Below are 22,592 nucleotides of genomic sequence, written 5' to 3'. Positions count from 1 at the left end.
TGAGTCTGTCTTATTCATCAATGTGTCCACCACAACCGGAAGTTATTGATACAAAGTGGATAAGCAATAAATACTGTTGAATGAGATGATGAATGGAAATTAGGAGAGGTGTTTCAGGCCCTATTTTGCAGAGAGAACGTGAAATGTGACTCAGAACTAGGGCTCTTTCCACGGTGCTTAGTGCCATACAAACAAGATGAGAAGGAAGCAGATGAGTAACTGCAGCCTCACCCCACTTCCAGAATTAGAGGCTTCTTGAGACGTTGTTACCTCCTAGAAACTAATAGTCCTTTAACTTGCTTCTCTCAAACCCCAGTTATTCCCCAGAATCAACAAGTCTTCCCTGAAACAAGGTCTCATAGGCTTCTTGGAGGACAAGTGAGAACAGGAGCTCAAAAACAGGAGGACAGCTCTGATACCCTGGATGTCAGCTCTGCAGTTGAACTTCTCTGTGCTTTGAGGAGTAAATGTGAAATGCAGTTTTAGAGAATGAGAGAAGACTGCAGATCTTGGCACTTCCAGAGACTATCCAACTAAATTAGCTTTAAATCATCAAGATTTGGGACAGTCAGTTCAGCAGTTAATTTGACTGGAGAGAGATGGAAAATTACTCCAGGGCTGCAGTTGCTCAATAGCCACCAGTGTTGGGTGCTAATTATAAGCCAGTCACTGTGCCAGATACTTTATGAATAATTATGCTGTTAATAGGTTCATTTTATTTATTTATTTTTTCCCCCAAAGCCCCGGTAGACAGTTGCATGTCATAGCTGCACGTCTCTCTAGTTGCTGTATGTGGGACACGGCCCCAGCATGGCCGGAGAAGTGGTGAGCCTGTACGCACCCGGGATCCGAACCCGGGCCGCCAGCAGCGGAGCGTGCGCACTTAACCGCTAAGCCACGGGGCCGGCCCAATAGGTTCATTTTAGAGATGAATACTCCAGGCTCAGAAAGGTGAATATCACTAGTCAGCAGGCTGGGTCCACACCGGTCTGTCTGCCTCCAAGCCCATGGCCTCCACTGGCCAATGCTGCACGGCCTCTCTACAGGGACTCAGGCTGTCCCTTCCACAGCCACTTCCACCTTCTTGCCCCGCAAATGACCTGCCCCCTTTAGGGACCTCAATACCAGAATCTCCAAGTTCTGTACCTCTAGCCCAATTTAGGAAATGCTCTGAGCAAACATTGAGAAAAGGCTTCCAAGGTGTCTACAGGAAAAATCTATTTTATCTCACAGAAAGAGAATCTTTGGAGAAAAAAAAACTAGGAACATAGGGATAAAAAAATGTTTTCAGGTCTGTTGATTGTGTCTCTTCTTTTTACAGACTTAACACCTGTGTTATTTCAGATAAGTCCCTTAATAGCTGACTCTCAATTTAATCACCTCTTAAAGGAAAATAAATATTTCCCCTAGCTAGTCTATTCACAAGGATAACGGGAGATAATATGTGTGAAAGTGCTTTATAAACTGTAAGATACAGTATGGACATCAGATGTTGTTGTTATCGCTAGCTCTAGATTAACTGATTAAGACTTAAATCCTAGAAAGAATTTTTAAGTCCATGAGATTGAATTTTAGATCTATCTAGGATTCCGATTCATTTATACACACCTTTGAAACACTTGTGCCTTCTCTTTTCCCATGAATGTCTACCACTCTCTGAAGCTCCCCTTTACATCTCACTTCACTTTAAAGCCATTCTAGCTTCCTCTTCCTGTCCCGTTTCCTCTTCCACCGGGCATGTCCTTAGTCCTTACTGCTTCACCATCCATTAGCTCACATTTGCAAAGTTCAGGGGGACGTGCAGATAATGCGGCTGCACTATTTGTCCCTGCATTCCACGGGGCTAACAATGCTGGTGTGTCTGGATAAATGTCTCTCTCCTACGTTTGCTGCTCTATAAATATTCCTCTTAAAGAGAAACACCTTAACAGAGAGAGAAGGGCTAGTGTATTCAAGCACAAGCTACTTTAGGTTGTTTTGTAGCTTTTACTGACTCCACAGCTAAATTCTATGCTCTTTGAATTTAAGAGCCATATTTCTATTTAATTCACACACAAAGACTCTTGTACATACAAAAAGTATCAATAAATGCTTGGACAAGAGAAGAGGTGTTTAAGAAAATATGATTGCTGTCAGAGGAGCTCGTCTTTAGTCCTTAAATTAGAATTTACTCAGTTCCTGTTATTTCCAGTACTTGTGTTACATTTGAGTAAGTATAACATGCAATTTCACTGTATATTAGGAAGTATTTTCCCAATTGAAAATTCAGTTATATCATGAAGATTTTAGACTTGATTGCATTTTAATGGAAATACAATCACTTATTTGATATGTCTGTTCTAATTCCATTTTTACGTTTCAGGGTCAGTTAAACTGATCTTTATCCGGATGGTAAATGACATTTGAAGATGACATTTAAAGATGTCATTTAGCTTCTCTCTTGACATTTTCCATTTTATGCCTATATATTTCACTTAATGGGGTCATTTATATTCAGCATGATTCAACTCAGAAGTGCTTAAAGTTAAAAATTCACAGTATTCTATATTCATCTGCTGCCTACCTCCCTAATTTCCAATTTGTCTAGCCAATTAATTGTAGTGGTGAGTGGTTAATAAGATAAACTGCATTATTTTTTCTTTCCTTCACAAAGTAAGCATTCTTATCATTACATTGGCCAAGAACCTTGAATAATAGTAGAAATAATTAGACAGACAAATTGATTATTATAGTCAAGTGTGTAATGAGCGACTAATGTGTTGGTATGTGGTTGTATGCACTGCCTCCTTGCCTATGGAAGAAGAGGTTTTCATAGAACTTTATCAAATGGTAGCCATCTGTGTATATTTAGGAGGATCTGTTATATGGGAAGTATTGTCTTTCAAGGATAAACTGCAGCTATTGAATTCATTTATTTAGAGGTATGGCTAGATTTAAATTAGAATAATTATGTTCTGCAATGATTCAGAAGGTAGCTATCCTATTTTTAATTCTACGAGTGTTAACTAAGTTTTTTTGGTGACACATGTATGAGTCTCAATTTTTCCAACTACCAAAATCAAGAATGAAATAAGGAATTAAGAATTCTTTCAGTTAGTCCAACCCCTTGGATTATTGTCTGGCCTTTGTTAATTTAATATGGGATTATAGACTAAGATGGTTACTATTAAATTATTCACTAATATAGTACATAGTTTCAATTTAAAGGATATTTTTTACTTCACATGTAATTATATTGTTATATCAACAATTCTACATATCCAAACAATTTCAATACTTACTGGCAATGATTTTAAATCACAACTTCAACATTTCTGAGACCTCAATTTTAAATAATCTTTAATTGATTAGATAATGCTCTTGATTTTCTTTTTTAGGAAAAGTTTGTAGATATATTTTTTGAGCCTTTGTACTTTTGAAAATAGCATTTGGTTGACTTCACACAGGAATGGCAGAATGGAATTATTGAGTCAAAAATTTTTCTTCTCACATTGTCTACTCTGTTCCATTAGCTTCTGGCATTTGTTTTGCAGTGGAGAAGTGTGAGATCTGTCTGACTTTGATTCCTTTGTAGATTAAATTATTTTCTCTCTACATATTTATGAATATTTTTCTTTACCCTTTATATCAATCAGGGTCCTCCAGTAGGGAATAAAATTCACCCTAGTTGGATCAAATAAGTAGGATTACTCACAGTGGTGAGGGCAGGATTAAGGGAACATATTCTTAATTTGGGCTGGTGAGGCATTCAGAGAAGACCAGCAACACTTGGAAACCATCAACATCTCTAGAGATGAAGATGCTGCTGAGGAAATATTGGCACAGGGGCCAGTGAAAGCTGGAACTGTGGAGGAGGGTCCACTCAATGGGAGCTGTCCTCTGGAGGGGTCTTAGCTACTGCTCAGATGTGGGGTTGAAAAAGTGAGGGAGCGAGGAGAAATACCCTGAACTGTCTCTCCTCCCACACTCCATTCCTCAGCATTTCTACCAGTGCCTCTATCGGCCAAACCCAACTGGTCGAGGAGGGAGCCCAGGTAAGAGTATGCAGAGGTTAGCCTCCTGGAGCTCAGAGCAGGGCAGAGAAGGGGCAAGAATGAATCTCAGTAGCTAAAGGAGAATAACCAGTTCAAATATATTGCCAGGGCTTATCTGGGTGATGGTCTTTGTTTATAACATGTCTAGAACATGTAAAGCCTTTATTCTAAAAATTAGCATTTATTTATTAATTATCTCAGAGAAGCTTTCTTGAATTATAAGCTTGATAATCACATGCACTCTATTTTTTCTTCTTAGGATTTTCTTCACTTCATACTCTTTACTACTGTCTTCTGATCCTTTAACCTTCTTTTATCCTTTTCACCTGTATCCTAGGACAATATCTAATGTTTGTTCTCAATATCAAGTGAATTTTCTGCCATGCCAGTTGGGCTTTTTGAAGACTCCAGTGCAAAATTTAATTCTTGTGTTGAATTTTAGTATCCTCTGTGAGTTTTCTTATTCCCAACAGTTCCCTACTCTTCAAAGCTTAATACTCTTTATGACCTTCTATTTTTAGTTCATAGAAGCCGTAGTTGTTATCTTATTAAGAATCCAATATTTTCTAAAGTTGCCTTTTGTTTTTCAGATTAAATAATTTTCAGACATATATTTTTGTTTTTTTCCTTTCTTTTCAGCTGAATGCTTTTTTTATTGACTCTATACATTTTAACAGCTTTATTGAGGTATAATTTACATACCATAAATTCACTTGTTTTAAGTGTACGATTTAATGGTTTTTAGTAAATGTACAGTTGTTCAACCATCTCCATAATACAATTTTAGAATATTTCTGTAACTCCAAAAAGATCCCTAGTGCCCATCTGCAATGACCTTCTATTCTTACCTCTAACCCTAGTCAAGCAGTAGTCTGTTTTCTGAATCCATAGCTTTGTATTTTACGATTATTTCATACAAGTGTAATCATACAATATGTGGCCTTTTGTGTCTGGCTTCTTTCACTTTGCCAATATTTTTGAGGTTCATCCTTGTTGTGGCATGTATCAGTACTTCATTTCTTTTTATTTCCAAATAATGTTCCATTGTATGATATACCACATTTTGTTTATCCATTCATCAGTTAATAAACATTGGGTTTTTTCCATTTTTATTGAATAATGCTGCTATGAACATTCACATACAAGTTTTTGTGTGGATGTGTGTTTTTATTTCTCTTGGGTGGATATCTAAGAGTATAATTTATGGGTCATATGGTAAACTTATGTTTAACATTTTTGAGAAAATGCCAAACCATTTTCCTAAGTGGCTGCACCATTTTACATTGTCACCAGCAGTGACATGAGTGTTCCGATTTATCAACATCCTTGCCAGCGCTTATTGTCTTTTTATTATAGTTATTCTATTGAGCATTAAGTGGTATATCATTGTGGTTTAAATTTGTGTTTCCCTAATGATGTGGAACATTTTTTCATGTGCTTATTTTCCATTCATATGTCTTCTTTTGTGCAATATCTATCCAAATTTTTGGGTCATTTTTAATTGGACTGTTTTTCTACTTGTTCTTGAGTTCTAATTTAAGCTCTGTATTCTGGATGCAAGTCTTTTATCAGAGGTATGATTTGCCATGTTTTCTTCTGTGGCTTATCTTTTCACTTTCTTAATGGTATCTTTTGAAGTGTAAAAGGTTTTAATTTTGACGAAGTCCAATTTATAATTATTTTTCTTTTATCACTTATGCTTTTGGTATCTTATCTGAGAAATCTTTGTCTAACCTGCAGGAAAATTCAGTCTACTGTTTTTATCTAAGAGTTTTCTAGTTTTAGCTCTTACATTCAGGTCTATGATCCATTTTGAGTTAATTTTTGTATATAGTGTGAGTTAGGCATCTAAACTCATCTTTTTGCGTGTGGATCTCCAATTGTCCAGCACCATTTGTTGAAAAGACTGTCCTTTCCCCATCGAAATGCTTTCATCCAATGCACTTTTATGTCCTTTTCTACTTTTTCTTTCTTTTTAGAAAACATCATCATTGAACGTCAAACTTTCTTTTTAAATACAATGTTGACTCAAGACACTCACTGGGTAACTTTTTTCTTAGTCTCTCTCACTGCCCGCTCTCAGATCCAAAGCTGTAGTGCAACTTGATATGCACACTCTCCCCCAATTTCTGATCGCTGGTAGACATTCATGTAATTCTGGCCTATTCTGAAGGAATATAGGAAAGTCTACTACTGCAGCACTCAAGTACATTGACTCTGAGGAAAATTTGAAGCAGCTTGTAGTTGTTCTTTGCCTACCTTTCATATATGGGAAACAATAAACACTGACAGTGGTGCTCCCAAGGCTTTTCTCCCTATGCTTCTACCCAGGAAACCCTGAGTAAGGAAAGAATATATCTCATAATTCATTGCACAATTAATCACCTAGCTCCTTCCCTGTTTTGTTCCTACTTGTACTGGAGTTTTAATAACCAGAGAGTTGCTGATTGCAAATGGGCTAGGCCACTTCTCCAAATACACGATAAAGCAGTGTCTATGCAATATTTATGCGTGTATTGGGGAAAGTAGAGTTGGGATGTAGACGTGCCGGCTGCCTATTGTTTGTGTTTTAATAACTTTATTAAGGCATGCTTTACATCTTATATAACTAACCCATTTCAACTGTACAATTCAGTGATTTTTTTAGTGAATTTTCCAAGCTGTGCAATTATGATGGTAAATCAATTTTAGAACATTTTCATCACCTCAGTAAGATCCCTCATGCCCATTTACTGTTAATCCCCATTCCTTCCCTCCCTCTCACTACTCCAAGTAACCATAATCTACTTCCTATATCTATTGATTTTCCTTTCCTAGACACTTCATATAAATGGAATCATACAATATGTGATCTCTTATGTTTGACTTCCTTCACTTAACATAACGTTTTTGAGGCTCATCCATGTCATTTCTTGTATCAGTAGTTCATTCCTTTTTTATTGCTGAATAATATTCTATTGTATGGATACCATATTTTGTCTATCCATTCACCGCTAGATGGACATTTGGGTTGTTTACAATTTGGGGCTATTATGAATAATGCTGTTAAGAATATTCTTGTGCAAGTCCTTTTGTGAATACAAGTTCTCACTTCTCTTGGGTATATAACTAAGAGTAGAATTGCTGAGTTATATGGCAAATTTATGTTTAACCTTTTAAGAAACAGGGATGTCTAGTTTTGATTGGTCTGCATCTCCAATTCTTCTGTTTCAGACAGTAAAGTCTACATAAAGGATAGTTTATATTTCCTGGTTGAATTCTACTGATGCTATTGCTAAAGGAAAATTTTCTCAGATTCTGGCAAATGCTTGACTATTAACCTTAGTTTCCGGTGTTACTACATCTACTTTTTTTTATCTCTGCCTTTAAGTATATTTTAATAGGAAGAAAGTCATTGTTTAAAGCCGTATTAACCCAAAATTCTTTCAATTTGAGTAACAATGTGAAAAGGGTGAATTTTCTTAAAAAAATACTTTAGGAAATGAATCTTGTTCATCTATGATTACTTTTCATAACTTCCTTAATATGTGGAATATGTTATTCCTATTTCAGTGATATCTCATGCTCTTATGTTCATGTATGAATTCCCCAGGTACTTATTTATTATTGATTAAGGCATTACTATATGTGTAGCTGTTAAGTTGCTCTCATGTCTGGAAGATGTGTGTGCATGTGTATATTCTTTAGCATTATTCAAAGGACTAACTAAATTTACTTAGCCTAGAATATGGTACTTGTTTTTGTCCAAATTAAAATTTCAGAAATTTAGTGATTGTCTATTTATTCCAAAATAACTTTGAAATGAGCTGATTTGATCAAATACAATACACTTCTAAAGGGTGTCAAGATACCCCTTAATATAAGTAAAATCAGATTATAACTTATTTCAGTGAGCTTGTTTTCTGATATCTGTAATAGATTTCAAATTGTCTGTTTGGTATATGGATAGAGGTTACAGATTTTCTGATTGTTCTTGTGTTTTAGAATTCACTGAGCAATTTTTAAGATGTGCTGAAATTCCTTCCAGGACCTAAAACACATACATACATACACATGCGCATACACATGCGTGCTTCAACACATACACACACATATTCACATATACGCATATGCACATAGACATGCACAGACCCTCAAACTCATTTGCTCTAGGAATGTGCACATACACATACAAACAAAAACACACTCCGTGGATATGTTATTTTATTTTAAAAGCTTGGGTGCAAGCTTATTTGTCCTTTTAAATATACTCTGTGAATTTTTTATTAAGCCAATTATTTCTCTCTCTACTTCTTTTGTCTTTAAAAATGGGAAAGGGGTAATTTCCCAGAAATAGTTGATATCATTGAATAAAACCATGGGAACAAGATTTTTTTCTAATCCATTTAAATTTGCAGAGAAAATATTCTATAATCATAGTTTATTCATGATTTTTACTTACTTGGAACATGGGTAGAGGTTACAGAAATTATGCTTGTCATGCTTTATTCATAAATATTATCATGTTTTCATAAATTTGGAATCAGAAGTTAGCTCAGTCTTTCTTCTTATGCCATTTGTCTTCAAGTTATTTCAACTATGTCTCTAGTAAATAAAAGAACAGCCAGGCAGAATCCTCCTTAGTAGCAATCAAGAAAGATACAGGCAAGGACAGAACAAAAAATCAGAATGATGTCAACATACTGGAATGACAAACTCAAATTAATAATATGACATTTAATATGAATAGATGTGGTATCCTACAGTTTTTTTTTTTAATTTTACACAAATACAAAAGGAGAGAAATATATTCATAGCTATTTACACAAAAAAAGGCTTAGGGAGTTTACTTGACCATAAGGTAGACAGGAAACTGTCATGTGATGAATGCTTGAAAGAACTGGGGAGAATATATAGTCTGGAAAAGAAAATACTTGAGATGTGGTCACTCGCTTCCTGTGTTTGAAGGGATTTAATATAGAAGATAAAGTAGACTTATTCTTTGAATCACTTTAAGTGATTTCTAACTATAAGTAGATTTGAGATCAAAATAAGGACGTTTTATCCATTAGAGTCACCTGTAAAGGACTGCGTTGCCTGCCTCCTATAGAAGCAAGCTCCTGGAAAAGAGCAGGCAGGGTCTAGGTGGTGCGGAAAGGATTCCTGTCAGGTACGGGCTGGAAGACTGCATTTCTTGAGCCCCTTCCACATGCATGAGCTTAGCAGTCCAGGGCAGAGTCTGAACTCTCCACTGTTACTAAGGGCCAAGCAGGTTATATGAATGAGTGAAGCTGTCTGTGGTAAGAGTGATGGGGCACACTGGACATTGTATGTCTCAATATTCAGTTCCAGCTCAAGGTTGCCAGGCCATAACCAAGACCCAACTTTAACAGATCTTCCAGTTTTTCAAGTGAAACTGGAAATCTTGATATTTAAAATGTAGATTGTTTACATTTTAAAATTTGGCAACTAATTCCAAAATTTTTAAAGCACAATTGTGGGCTATCACTTTTTAACATAGTCTAGGAATTACCCCGGAAAATTTCCCTTTCAGTGCATTTTGGGAATTATTGAATACTCTGACCTTTAAAATTTTATCATAAAATATCTTAAATATGTAACTGTATAAAGAATAATTTTAAAGCACCTATATAAATAATACCTACCTGCCATCTTGTAATGGTACTTGAAGCGTATCTCTTACGAGATTCTGAACTTGATACAACAATGATGTTAATATCACTGTGTTAATAAGGTAGAGGCTAGTTGAGACACAATATACAAAAGACTGGACAAATCATCATTTCAACTTATAAATGCTGGCTTCAGTTTTTTTTTTTCTTTACCTCATTATAGAGAAAGGCCATGAGGAACTTCTGTCACTGCCAAACCATAATTTCTAAATGCATTGTAATTGCTAAATGCAATGTTGCTTAGAACCAAATTCATTAACTAGAGCAAATTAACTAGAAGGAAATATAAATCTCTGCTTTTGCTGGTGACATTCATAGCTTAGTAAGCATACATTTACTGTGGGTCAAGTATCTAAGGCATAAAATAATTTTTTAACAATTATTATTTCAAAAGTCGTTAACAAGATTCTCAGATTAAAAAAAAAATCTCAGCTGAGAAAGCTTCCAGTCCTAAATTCATTTGCTTGTGTGGGGCTTTCTGAGGCCTTTGCATTGTACCTGTCCAAGTGTAGTATATCAAATGAATATTAGAGAAGCACTTATTATCATGTTGCCTTTGCTTTTTTGTTGAGGTCATAATAGCTTATGACATTGTGAAATTTCAGTTGTACCTTATTATTTGTCAGTCACCATATAAATGTACCCCTTTGCCCCTTGTGCCCACCCCCCAACCTCCTTCCCCCTGGTAACCACCAAACTGTTCTCTCTATGTGTTAGTTTATCTTCCACGTGTGAGTGAAATCATACTGTGTTTGTCTTTCTATGTCTGGCTTATTTCACTTAACATAATACCCTCAAGGTCTATCCATGTTGTTGCGAATGGGACAATTTTGTCTTTTTTATGGCTGAGTAGTATTCCATTGTATATATATCACATCTTCTTTATCCATTCAGCAGTCGATGGATACTTGAGTTGCTTCCACTTCTTGGCTATAGTGAATAATGCTGCAATGAACATAAGGGTGCATAAGTCTCTCTGGATTGTTGATCTCAATTTCTTTGGATAAATACCCAGTAGTGAGATAGCGGGGTCATATGGTATTTCTATTTTTAATTTTTTGAGGAATCTCCATACTGTTTTCCATAGAGGAAACTACCTCAACATAATAAAGGCCTTTGCTTTTCTAAAGCAAGATGATCTTGCATTGGGATAAGTTCATTATTGGTAATTTGGAAAACCCTCTAACAACCTATACCCTGCTCCAAAAGAGGGTTTCTACAATGATTTAAGAGTTTTTTGTATCAGAAACTTTCTCACCAGTAGCCTTGAGCCCCTTGGGGGTCCTAGAGTAGCTTAAAGAATACAGAGACTGATTCTCCATAAGGATCTAGAGATGTTTTGATCACATTGTATGAAGCACACCATGAAAGGCAGGCAGTTATTGAGTCCAAACCTCAAGCTATGGGTCCATAGCCCCAGCTATGACAAGATCATCTCCAGTTTCCTCCCAATCCCACCTCCTCTGGTTCCATAGCAACCACATCCCATTGACAAGAGAAGCCTCCATTTATTTTCTTCTGATAACCCATGGTCCTTAAGACCTCTTAGATTTTCTGGAGTTAAGTTCAATATTTTACTTTCAAATTTCTGGCTTACCTTAATTTCACCGTACTAGTCATGGAAAATGAGTTCCAATCTAAAAACATTTAAGCATTATTAGCAAGCAATATGTTAGGAAAAGAACAGAAGTGTTCTAAAGTAATTATTGGCACCAAAGAATGATTTTTAAAGAGGAAAGAAACTATGCAACTCTAGAGCCTCTCAAAGTCATTTGGCCCTGAGGAGATAACCCTGATTCCCATATAGACAAACCCTGATTCCCATATAGACAAATATTCAAAAGTTTTCTCTTTCTTTGGTGGCCTGGTTTGATAGCATGTTCTACAAAGTTCACTCATTAATATTCCTTAGCAATAAAGAATTCATAGAACTCTATAGACAGTCTGACCTATGCTATAGATATCTACGTCAGCACAAAGGGAGAAGGATGGAGGAGCCAAGAAAGGGAAATTCATTGGATTCTTTTATTTAAAAAAAAAAATCAAAGAACAAAATCCCAACTATTTCAATTTGGCATTGCTTTGAGGTTTTTACAGCAAAGATGTAGCTTTTCTACTTTGTGAAAGTTTATTTAGGCATTCAGGAGATAAGAAAAAAATAAGTTTAGAAGCCCTCATAAGATAAGAATGGGGAGCCAGCCCTGATGGCCTAGTGGTTAAAGTTGGCTTGCTCCACTTCAGCAGTCCAGGTTCAGTTCCCAGGCGCAGAACCACACCACTCATCTGTCAGTAGCCATGGTGCAGTGGCGGCTCACATAAAAGAACTAGAAGGACTTACAATACAACTGTGTACTGGAGCTTTGGGGAGGGGAAAAAAAGAGAGGAAAATTGGCAACAGATGTTAGCTCAGGGAAAATCTTTCCTAGCAAAAAAAAGATATTAAAAAAAAAATATATATATATAGGAATGGGGCCTGGGCTTATGGGACAGAAGAAGGAGATATCAGAAGAAGAAGGTTAACTTATTTTGCGGATATGGGGCTCCACCTCTGCGGCATACACTTCTGTATGCTAGACACACGTCTTCACCTTTGTGACATGTACCTCTATGAGGAAATCCAGAAGGTGGTCACCATCTTCCCCAAAAATGAAAAGGTCACAGCGTTTTTATTTATTAGTATCTTCTGGGAGCAAATTCCAGATTTAAATTGTTGATCAATTTCCTTTCCCATATCTTTCAATGTTGTTTCTTGGAGTAAATGAATAAATGACAACTTTCTTTTCCTCTCTCCTCCATTCTCTTCTTTTCTAAATTCTGGCCTTCTTAACAAACAATCAATAGAAGTTTGGAAAATCTAATCCTTCAGTTACAATTAAGAATTTTCTGGGTACAGCTTCCTTTGAATTTGTCTTTGTGTTTCAACTCTGTAAATTGACTTAAGCAGGGAATCTTGTAAAGTTAAAGTTATTTTTCTTCTCCTGCCAAAGAAAACTACAGAAACAGAAGGACAAACAACATTTGCTAAAAGTAGGGTTGGAATTGACAGATATAGATTAGAAACCTAGATCCAGGGGAGAACTGTAAAGATGTCTATATCACTTCTTCCTGAAAAGGAAGAGTAAAAGCTAAGTTCAAATAGAACCAGTACTTCAAAAATGTGCTGAGCCCAACGCTGTAATCAGCCTGACTGTTAGGATGAACTTTGTTAGCTTCTAACTCACATCACGACTTTGGTGCTAATTAAACACCTACTTTTATTAAAAGAAGCATCTGCAGTTTAGAACTGAAAGGTGAGCTTTTAAAATAATTTATTTAAAGCTCAGTTTTATTCAGAAATCTTTTATGGAATCAAAATATTGGCAAAGGCAGGGAAAAAATGAAAACAAAGAAAATACATTGAGCTTTATTTTTTTCCTATGTTTGATAACCCCCTTCAACTCTTTTTCTTGACCTTTTATGTATGTCTTTTGCTTTTCTAGGATTGGAATAAGGGAATTGTTTCATAAATATCATCTGAGTTCATTAGCTTAATGTCTTTTTTAATCCCAGTGGTGAAGAATATTTGGTAAATGTGTCAGCCTTTGCTGTGTAACAAACCATCCCAAAACTTAGTGGCTTAAAACAACAATCAGTTATTTACATCATTCTGTGGTCCCCTATATGTGTTATTCTGGTCTCAGTTGCTTCCACGCATATATTTGTGGTCAGCTGACAGTTGGGAGGCTCTGCTTCTAGGGGTTGGCTGGCTATTGGCCAGCACAATGGGAGCCACTGGGCCATGAGACTCTTTTCATCCAGCAGGCTATCCCAGACTTGTCACATGGAGCAGCATGTTTCCAAGAGAGAATGAGCAGAATTGTGCAAGATCTCTTGAGGGTAGAGTCAGAACTAGCATGTCCCCTCTCCTGTCACATTTTACACCACATTTTATTGATCAAAGCAAGTCACAAGGCCAGCCCAGTTTGAAGAGGTGCAGAAAAAGATTGCCATTTAATGGGCACATTGCAAATGGACCGCCTACTGGGAGGGGAAAAATACAGCCAGTTTTATAAACAGTTTTACCATAGAAAGGCTTAATCAGTAATAAAAGTCTTAAGTCGAATGTGTAAATGTAGACATTGGTTGGGGCCCAAAGGTTAAATGCTTTTATGCCCAGATTATTTTTTGAAAACTCTTGGTGAATTATATTACATGGAAAATAACTTAGTTCACATTAGAATGATCACATTGATGTTTCCCCAAGGCTAGGGAAAGTGAGAGTTGGGAGAGTCATTGACTTGGTTCCTCCCATGACTGAGGGCAAAGAAGAGGGCACTTTTGAAAGCAAGATGGAGAAGATTCCCTGTGACCTGGGCTTGAGGGCAGGAAGATAGAAGCAGAGGCTCTGAGCACCTGGAGGGCCAATGACAAAAGAGAAATTGTGGGAGAGGGGCTGATAAGTAGAAACCACAAAGGCAGATAGGCCATCAAAGAGTGTCAGCACCAGATATTCTTTACAAGATGATTTTGAGACCCGGACTCTGGTGAAAATGGGTGGGTAAAAATCGAGAAAAGTATTAGAACAGGAAGAAGGTGTATCATGTGTTCCATTTTAAATACTTTTCAGCTCATACATTTTTTGCTGTTCAGTCTTTCTGTTGAAAAGGTGGAGACATTTTTATTTTTCAGCTTTAAGTGGAACTTTCAAAACGGGCTTTTATTTATTTGTTTGTTTTAACCTTCTACCAACTTCTTGGGTTAGGATCCTTCAAAAACAAATCGATGTAAGAAATAAGATTGAAGGAGCCATTTCCTCATTCAACTGATATTGTCTGAGCAACTACTTTGTGCCAGGTGTATTTCTAAGAGCCTGGAGCTCTAATAGAGAACAATACGGAGTTCCTGTGTGGGTGGTGCTCACATTCCAGAAGGAGAGACAGACGTGAAACAAATACACAAGTCAGATGGTGAGAGAAGCTATGGAAAAAAATAAAACAGGGTTAGGAAGACAAGGAGTATGTGGAGCCACAGAGTAGGGGAAGTATTTTATATGGAGGTATTTATTATTTTATATGAAGTGGTCTGGGAAGGTCTCTCTAGGGACCCTGAAAGGGCTGTGGAAGTGGGTCATGAGAGCAGATAAAGGAAGAGTGTTGCAGGCAGAGGAAAGCCCCCAAATCTGGAGCGTGCTTGGCATGTTTGAGGAACCACAAGGATGTTTGAGACACTAGAGTAAGGAAAGCAGAGAAGGAGTGTGGTGGGAGATGAGGTTGGAGGGTTTGCTTGGAGTTGCGGGTGGGGCTGACCCCGTAGAGCAGGGTGGTGGTTCTCAGAGCCAGCTGCACATTATACTCACCCTGGTAGCTTTGAAGATATGCCTGCGCCCAACCCCAGAATCTATTTTAATTGGTCAGGGTTGAAGTCTGGTCAAGTCTTTTTTTTGTGTGAGAAAGACCAGCCCTGGGCTAACATCCATGCCCATCTTCCTCTGCTTTATATGGGACGCCGCCACAGCATGTCCTGACAAGTGGTGCATCAGTGCGCGCCCGGAATCCGAACTGGCAAACCCGGGCCGCCGCAGCGTAGTGCGCGCACTTAACCGCTTGCGCCACCGGGCAGACCCCTGGTCAAGTCTTTTTAAAACGTGACCAGGATAGATCCAGTGTGTAGTTGAAGTCTCCTATACCTTATTAAGCGTGACGCTGAGCGAGATGAAAATGGCTGGAATATTTTGCACAGAAGAATGACACGAACTGATCATCGTGGCATGCCTCTTTCACCCACATGCCCCTTGGCCCCAAGATCATGCCTTAGTGTAGCACTTGGGATCTGCCTCACCCTTTGAGGGGAGAGAGTTGAGAACGCCATCATGAGCAAGATTTCGGGTGTCCTCACCTGCCCCTCCTCTGCCAGGCTCTCTGGTCAATGTCCAGGATGCACAGTAATAGAAGGGAAACAGGAGGACTTCTAGGGACAAGAACCCCTTCTGTTCCTTTCCAAAACAGGTTGGAGCCTGTTTTAGTCTTTTCAGGCTGCTATAACAAAATACCGCAGACTGAGTGGCTTATAAACAACAGAAACTATTTCTCACAGTTCTGGAAGCTGGAAGTCCAACATCAGGTTGCTAGCATGGTTGGGTTCTGGTGAGAGTCCTCTTCTGGGTTGCAGACTGCCAACTTCTCTTTGCATCCTCACAGGGCAGAAAGAGGGTGAGCTACCTCTCTGGCTCTTCTTATAAGGGCACTAATCCCATTCATGAGTGCTCCACCCTCATGACCTAAGTACCTCCCAAAGTCCCCATCTCCTAATACCATCCCATTGGGCACTAGGACTTCAACATAGAATTTGGGGAGACACAAACATTCGGACCATAGCAGAGCCCCAGTTCCTGCCTCCTTCAGTTTCCCTCCAGCCTTCAGTCAGAAATCCCTGTCTCTCCCTCCCAATGTTACTCTGAAGTCACAAGTATTTAGAGGATGACTGTGAGAACTGATGAGTGTGTACGTCACTTCTGCTGACTCTTATGTTGAAAATACAAAAACACATTGATCATGTATAATATACGTGTATTAGTGCCTCAAACCCATGCAGCCATGATATAATAGCACAGAGAAGAATATGCTCGGAAATAATGCAACCCTGCATTTTTCTTCCTTTGGGGTAACAGTGTAATGGACTTGTTGAGAGTGAAAGCTCTGAAGCTGGGTAACTTACACCCCATTTCTAACTCTTACTCGCTGAGTGATTACCCTTTGTGTGCTTCAGATAATGGTGTCAAACTCGTAAGGCAGTTGTAAGATTAAATGAGTGGATACATATTAAGTGCTTAGAAATGTGCATGGCACACATCTAGTACTCACTAAATCCTAGATATTAATACAGTTACATTTTCCTTCTTCATTTAATCACAATATGGATGGATCTCTCTTTAATTTTATCAAAAACATAGGAGACTTATCCAAATGTCTTTCAGTAGCATTTTAGACATTCAGTAGCATTTATTCCTCTCTGTTGTTTAATTGCTGAAAATATAAAGATGCTACCTATTAAGAAGTGCACCAAATTTCAATTGAGGAAGAAAGGGAGTCTCAAAACACTTTTAGAACACAAATAAGCCATTTTATGTAATTGCTGTGCAAACATAATTTTTGGCAAAACTCTCCAATTCCTGGCCTTCACATGGATAAAAAGAACAGCAGCCTCTTTTGGACACGTTGAAGCTGGGAATGTAAAGAATTAAGACATGGACAAGACGTGTTTTCAATATATTTATCTAGAGAACTATCTAAAGTGCCTACTTGGCAAACAAAGATGAAAATATGGGGTTTAGTTCTAGCCTTCTTAACCACTCACCTTATAGAGGTTCCTAGATTTAGTGGATGCAGGTGGGGCAGGATGACAGGAGGGGAGGTGACAAAATTTTATCCTCACAGGAAAGAGAGTGTTTGGACTTACATTATTTCTCCAACTTTCTCTACCCGCATGAATCTCTCATCTTTGTTTCATAGGAGTCGGAAAGTTAATAAAAACTTACTGGAATATGAAAAGATTGTTAAATATTTATTGGAAATTTGAATGTGATACTTAAAGGTACTTGTAGTCCTCAAGGTGCCTTAAAGGTAATATGCCTTTATTCAAGGGAAAACCTTTTTCCAGAGCTTTGTTTGAGTTTGACACCCTACTTGAGTGATATTTAAATAAAAGTAAGATAGAAAATACCTCTTAGGAAAGAATGGCCTAGTTTCAGCATTTCTCCTATATTAATTTAGAGAGCTCATTTTAACGTGGCCTACAGGATGAAGTCTAAATTTCTCAGCTCCACAAGCTGACCTCAATCCTGTAAGTGCTTTCCCGTCTCTATAGTGGCTCTCCCTCCATTACTTCTTTTCAGAAGTCATGGAATCTACAAGGCACACTCATTCCTCCAAGTCTTTGCTCTTATTTTTTACTCGGTTTTATTCCTGTTGAAATTTTCCACATCCTTCAAAGATCAGTCCTCGGATGATTTTCTCTGATTTCTCCGATCTGAAATCATAGCTGCTGCTTTGTTCTTTCAGTCCTTTGTTTGTTCTTCATTTATTGCCCTTAGTAAATTCTGTCTACTGTTTTAGCTAATTATCTGCATCCTTTTATCATCATAAACAGTGAGATCTTTGGAGGAGAACAAAATATTTCTCAATCATATTTGGATACCATACAATACCCTGTATATGCCAGAACTCAACAGATACCTATGAAATGAATGAACAACAAAGACCAAAAAAAAGTTTTCAGAACTAGAGCATGCTTTCTCTCATTTCCCTTGCATACAATCCCTTGATCTCATGGCCATTTGGACTGCCACCTTTGTGTCTTTGTGTTTCTTCTATGACAGTCTGATTATGGACACTCCTTGCTAAAACCCTTTAATACTCCTAATTGGCCATAGAACAATAATTTGACCTTAGTGAGATAAAATCCAAACTTTATTCAGTGTCCTTCAAGGACTATTCATTTGATGCTGTGGTTTCAGTTTCACACTCAATGAAAGTAGTGGCAGCACTATATTCCCCTGCCTTCTGTGCCTGAACACAGGCCTTCATGTAACGCTGGATATGGGTTGGAAATTAACATGTAGAGAATTTAGTTTGCAGTTCTTTGCAAATTCATGAAGACTCCTCGTTTGAGAAGCCTTTCCAGCTTTTACTGTCAGTCCATACCCCATCCTCCTCTTTGACCTCAGAACCTCATATCTTATATTCACGCATTAGTTCAGCATATTTTTTTCACCATCTGCCATATGACAAGTATTATTCCCATGGTGGTGATGCCCCTAAGACAAAGTCCCTGCTTCACAGAACCTAAAGCATGGCATTTACCAACTTGTCCCATGATTGTTTGCTTCTTTGTCCCCCATGCTAATTGTGAGCTTCCTAATGGTAGGTGCACTATCTAATTGATCTTTGGGTCTCCAGCTCAATATCTGGTATATGATAGCTATTCACATATATAGATTATTATTTATACAGAGAGACTCTCCTTATTATGTTGGTGCTTGGAAATGGAACCGAGCACCAGAGATCATATACTGCTGGTCTGTTAAAAGATTTGGCATTAGATATGTATTCTTGGACCTACAAAACGTTGTTTGTTTGAATTTTAGTTAGGGCCAGACAATAAAACCTGGGAGATTTTACATAACAATCCAGATTTCCAGCTTCTCTGGAGAAAACCCACATTCCTGTATTAAACCAATCAGCTGAAGCTAATTCCCACTCTGCCTGCTCCTTTAGATGGAGCACACCCTCTCCATTTCACTACAAACCCTAATATCCCCTATTGTACTACATGTGTGTGTATGTATATATGAGTATTGTGTTCATTTGCATGGATATGTGGTGAAGAAAGAATGAAGTTCTTCAAATTCTACATAAATCCACTGAAAGTTTATCTTTACAAATTTATAGCAATTTGACTCCAACACTGGAAATAATAGCTTATTCCATTTTTGTTTTTTTTTCCTTAGTGATGTAGAATGCTAAGAAGGATTTGCTTTCATTTGGAATATATAGCATATTGGGTCATCAATCTCAATTTTGTCCAAGTTATTTTTCTGCATTTTCACAGTATGTTTTCTGTATTTCTCAAATTAGGTAGATAATTGCCAGCTACTCTTCTACTGTGATGTGTGTCCCACTCCAAAGTAAAAACATATCTCAATCTATCTGGCTTGGGTTCTTTTCCTCCTTTACAATTATTGAACTAACACTTTTCATTTGGCTTGTTTTTATCATATGAGATTAGGACACTTAAAAACATAAAATTGAATTAAAATTACAGTTTACCAAACTAAATATATTCATGCTCTGTTTCAGCTATCCTTAAAAAGAAGAGGAAGCAAAGATTTGCCAAAATCTGAAAAAAAGGGTCAACAGACTCCCACAGAGGTATGTGGAAATAAAATTTCAACTAATATATGAAGCACCTCTTAGAGTAGATAATAGTAAGCTACATCTATAAGTAGACATAATAGCCAAACACAATTATGTGAAACGAAGTTAAATTATGTGTATCAATTATGTAGCTGTAGCTACAGTCAGTGTAAAGCATTCAGTATCTTTGCTTATAAAGCTAGCACTAACATCCCTGTTATAATGATTTTACATTGTAAGCACACAGAAAAATGTCGTTAGTACTTTATATGTTGCTGTATTTGAGAACTGTACCCCTGGTGCTAATCTTGTTCACTCGTAATTAATAAGGTCAATAGAATGGCTGTTTCTATAGTGTTGGGGAGAGTAAAGAAAGGAATGTTGCAGGAAGGGACGGTGGAGGGGAGAGAGAGGCTCATGATGGCTTTAGAGTGTCCTAGAATGAAGTAATTCTCTATACCAGTGACCAGGGAAGCAAAAGCAAGGAAGTGAAGGAATAAAAATAAAACTTAAAAGATGTACTCGAGAGGCCGGCCCTGTGGCTTAGCAGTTAAGTGCGTGCGCTCCGCTACTCGCTGCCCGGGTTCGGATCCCGGGTGCGCACCAATGCACCGCTGGTCCGGCCATGCTGAGGTGGCGTCCCACATACAGCAACTAGAAGGATGTGCAGCTATGCCGTACAACCATCTACTGGGGCTTTGGGGAGGAAAAAAAAAAGGAGGAGGATTGTCAATAAATGTTAGCTCAGGGCTGGTCTTCCTTACACACACACAAAAAAAGATGTACTCGAAGGGCTGGCCCAGTGACAGAGTGGTTAAGTTCGCACATTCTGCTTTGGCGGCCCGGAATTCACCAGTTCAGATCCCGGGCGTGGAGCTACTCACTGCTCATCAAGCCATGCTGAGGCAACGTCCCACATAGAAGAACTAGAAGGACCTACAACTAGGATATACAACTATGTACTGGGGCTTTGGGGAGAAAAAGAGGAAGATTGGCAACAGATGTTAGCTCAGAGCCAATCTTCCTCAAAAGAAAAAAAGATGTACTCCGCATGGGCTTGTTAAGATCCTTAGAGACAGAGCCACAGTAAAAACTAGCTCTGCTTTCAGGGAGAGCAGAAGTTGCTGATGGAGGAAATGAAGGAGATTTTGAAACAGAAGAGGAAACATTTGGGGGCAGAAGTGACATTATGGCTCTCCAAAAACATTTGGCTAAATATTGACTTTTACATGTGTAAGGTGGAATCGATAGTACTATAGCATACATTTTTTTTTATTCCTACAAGGTGTTTTCTCATTAGATAATTTCCACTAAAGCAATATTTAAATATTCAAAATTTGAAAAAGTTGATCTCATTTTTTTACAAGCATAACATATTAAATGTTTATTTTCCGTTTTCCTCCCTCTCCTTGCTCTGTTCTTGGTTAATTTTATTCCTAGCACTTTACCATTTATCTCATACTAAGATCATTACTCGTTTTTGTGCTTTTCTCTCCATTCCCTTCATAAGTTCAAATATGTTCTGTCACCACAGCTTCCTCACTCTGTCTCTGCCATAACCTTAGCCACCTCATTCTAAATATTTTGCTGGGAGTCATTTCACATGTTGCCATAAATCCTCTTCCTCACCTCATTTAGGGAGAAGATGCTATATGCTCCCTGTTCTAAAATCTTAAGTCGGCTTTAATCAGCAGTTGATTTGTTTTTAAATTCACAGTAGTCTTATTCTTATACTTCCCATGTTAAAGTTTATTTATTCTTTTCAACAATATTCTCTAATCCAGGAATTCTAAACTGTTTGTTCCTGGCTCTCCAGACCCCACTCCATGTGCATATGGGCACCTTTCTGCAAAAGACATCCACAGCTTTCACCAGTTTCTCAGTGGGCCTGGATCTTACAACAGTCAAGATACATCGCAATCAGCCAGTTTTTATTTCATGGGCACAAATGTCCTGGGAAATTTATAAGTATGCTGTTGTGGCCTTTGAAGTCCCTGCTATCATTTCCAATTCATTTATTTTTAGAGGTTATTACCTGTCTTTTTTCAAAAACCCACCCCAGCAGATTGATCAGGACTGCCTCAGATGGGAGATCTCAATTATAAAAGAGTCCATAGATGATTCTATTGCTCAGTCAAGGCTGAGGGACCATTGATTCACATACTGAACATTACTGCAAGCATCCCATTCTGTTGTAATTCTAGTTACATATTCATCTTCCATACTTAGCAAGGGCATATTGTGGGCAGGGGCTATCTCATTCAGCTTTGACTTGTTGGCGCCTAGTGTCTGGCACTCTGCACATGCTTAATATGCACTTTTGAAAACTCCCATGTCCCCCTTTGCTAGGTTGAGCCATATGAAATTGCCAATGTGCTATTGATTTTGACTTATAGAAATGGCAATTTTGTATGGTTCAACATACTGTTATTTGTATAGCTTTGCATTTCATTGTGTTCATTTGCTTCAGCTTCTGTGATGTATTCCTTACGTGCTCCTCCAGCAGCACAGTGACTTTATTCACTGAGAAATGGTATTGCATGGCAATTAAGAGCAGTAACCTTAGGGCCAGTTTTTCTAGACGGAACCCTCTGCCATATGCCAGCTGTATGGCCTTAGACACCTTACTTATTCTTTCTGTGCCTCTGTTTCCTCATCTATAAAATGGGGATTGTAATAGAGAGTTATTGTACAGATTAAATGAGTTAGTATATGTAATTTTTTAGAGTGCAATTTAGCTTCTAGTACTGGCTAAGTCAAAGCCAGGCTCACTCACTTCTTTCAACCCTTCGTCATCTTTATGTTCTCCTTCTTCATATGTCATCTGTATCTTAAGAGTGAGTCTTTAACATACACAAAAATAAGAGACAATTTGCTTCACATCTCCAAGCATTATGATGTTTCTTGCCTACCTTTCACAGTGGAAAATAGGAGCAAGCATTGACTGCTCAGTTACTATCAACCAGGCACTTTCCATGCAATCTCTTACCTAATGT

General features: G+C 37.9%; 1 protein-coding gene across 1 annotated transcript in view; it reads left to right on the top strand.

The window, feature by feature from the left end:
- MTCL3 (MTCL family member 3) overlaps nucleotides 1-22,592 on the top strand; it is a 43,498-nt gene that overhangs the window by 14,902 nt on the left and 6,004 nt on the right. The window contains exon 5 of the mRNA XM_014781208.2: nucleotides 19,540-19,611. Coding sequence (XP_014636694.1) covers nucleotides 19,540-19,611 — 72 coding nt within the window. The remainder of the gene's footprint in view (nucleotides 1-19,539; nucleotides 19,612-22,592) is intronic.

Source organism: Ceratotherium simum, chromosome 19 (genome assembly GCF_057802395.1).
Source record: "Ceratotherium simum simum isolate JZ-2026a chromosome 19, ASM5780239v1, whole genome shotgun sequence".
Classification (NCBI taxonomy): Eukaryota; Metazoa; Chordata; class Mammalia; order Perissodactyla; family Rhinocerotidae; genus Ceratotherium; species Ceratotherium simum.
The sequence above is the reverse complement of the archived record's forward strand: the minus strand, read 5'-3'. Positions and strand labels throughout refer to the sequence as shown.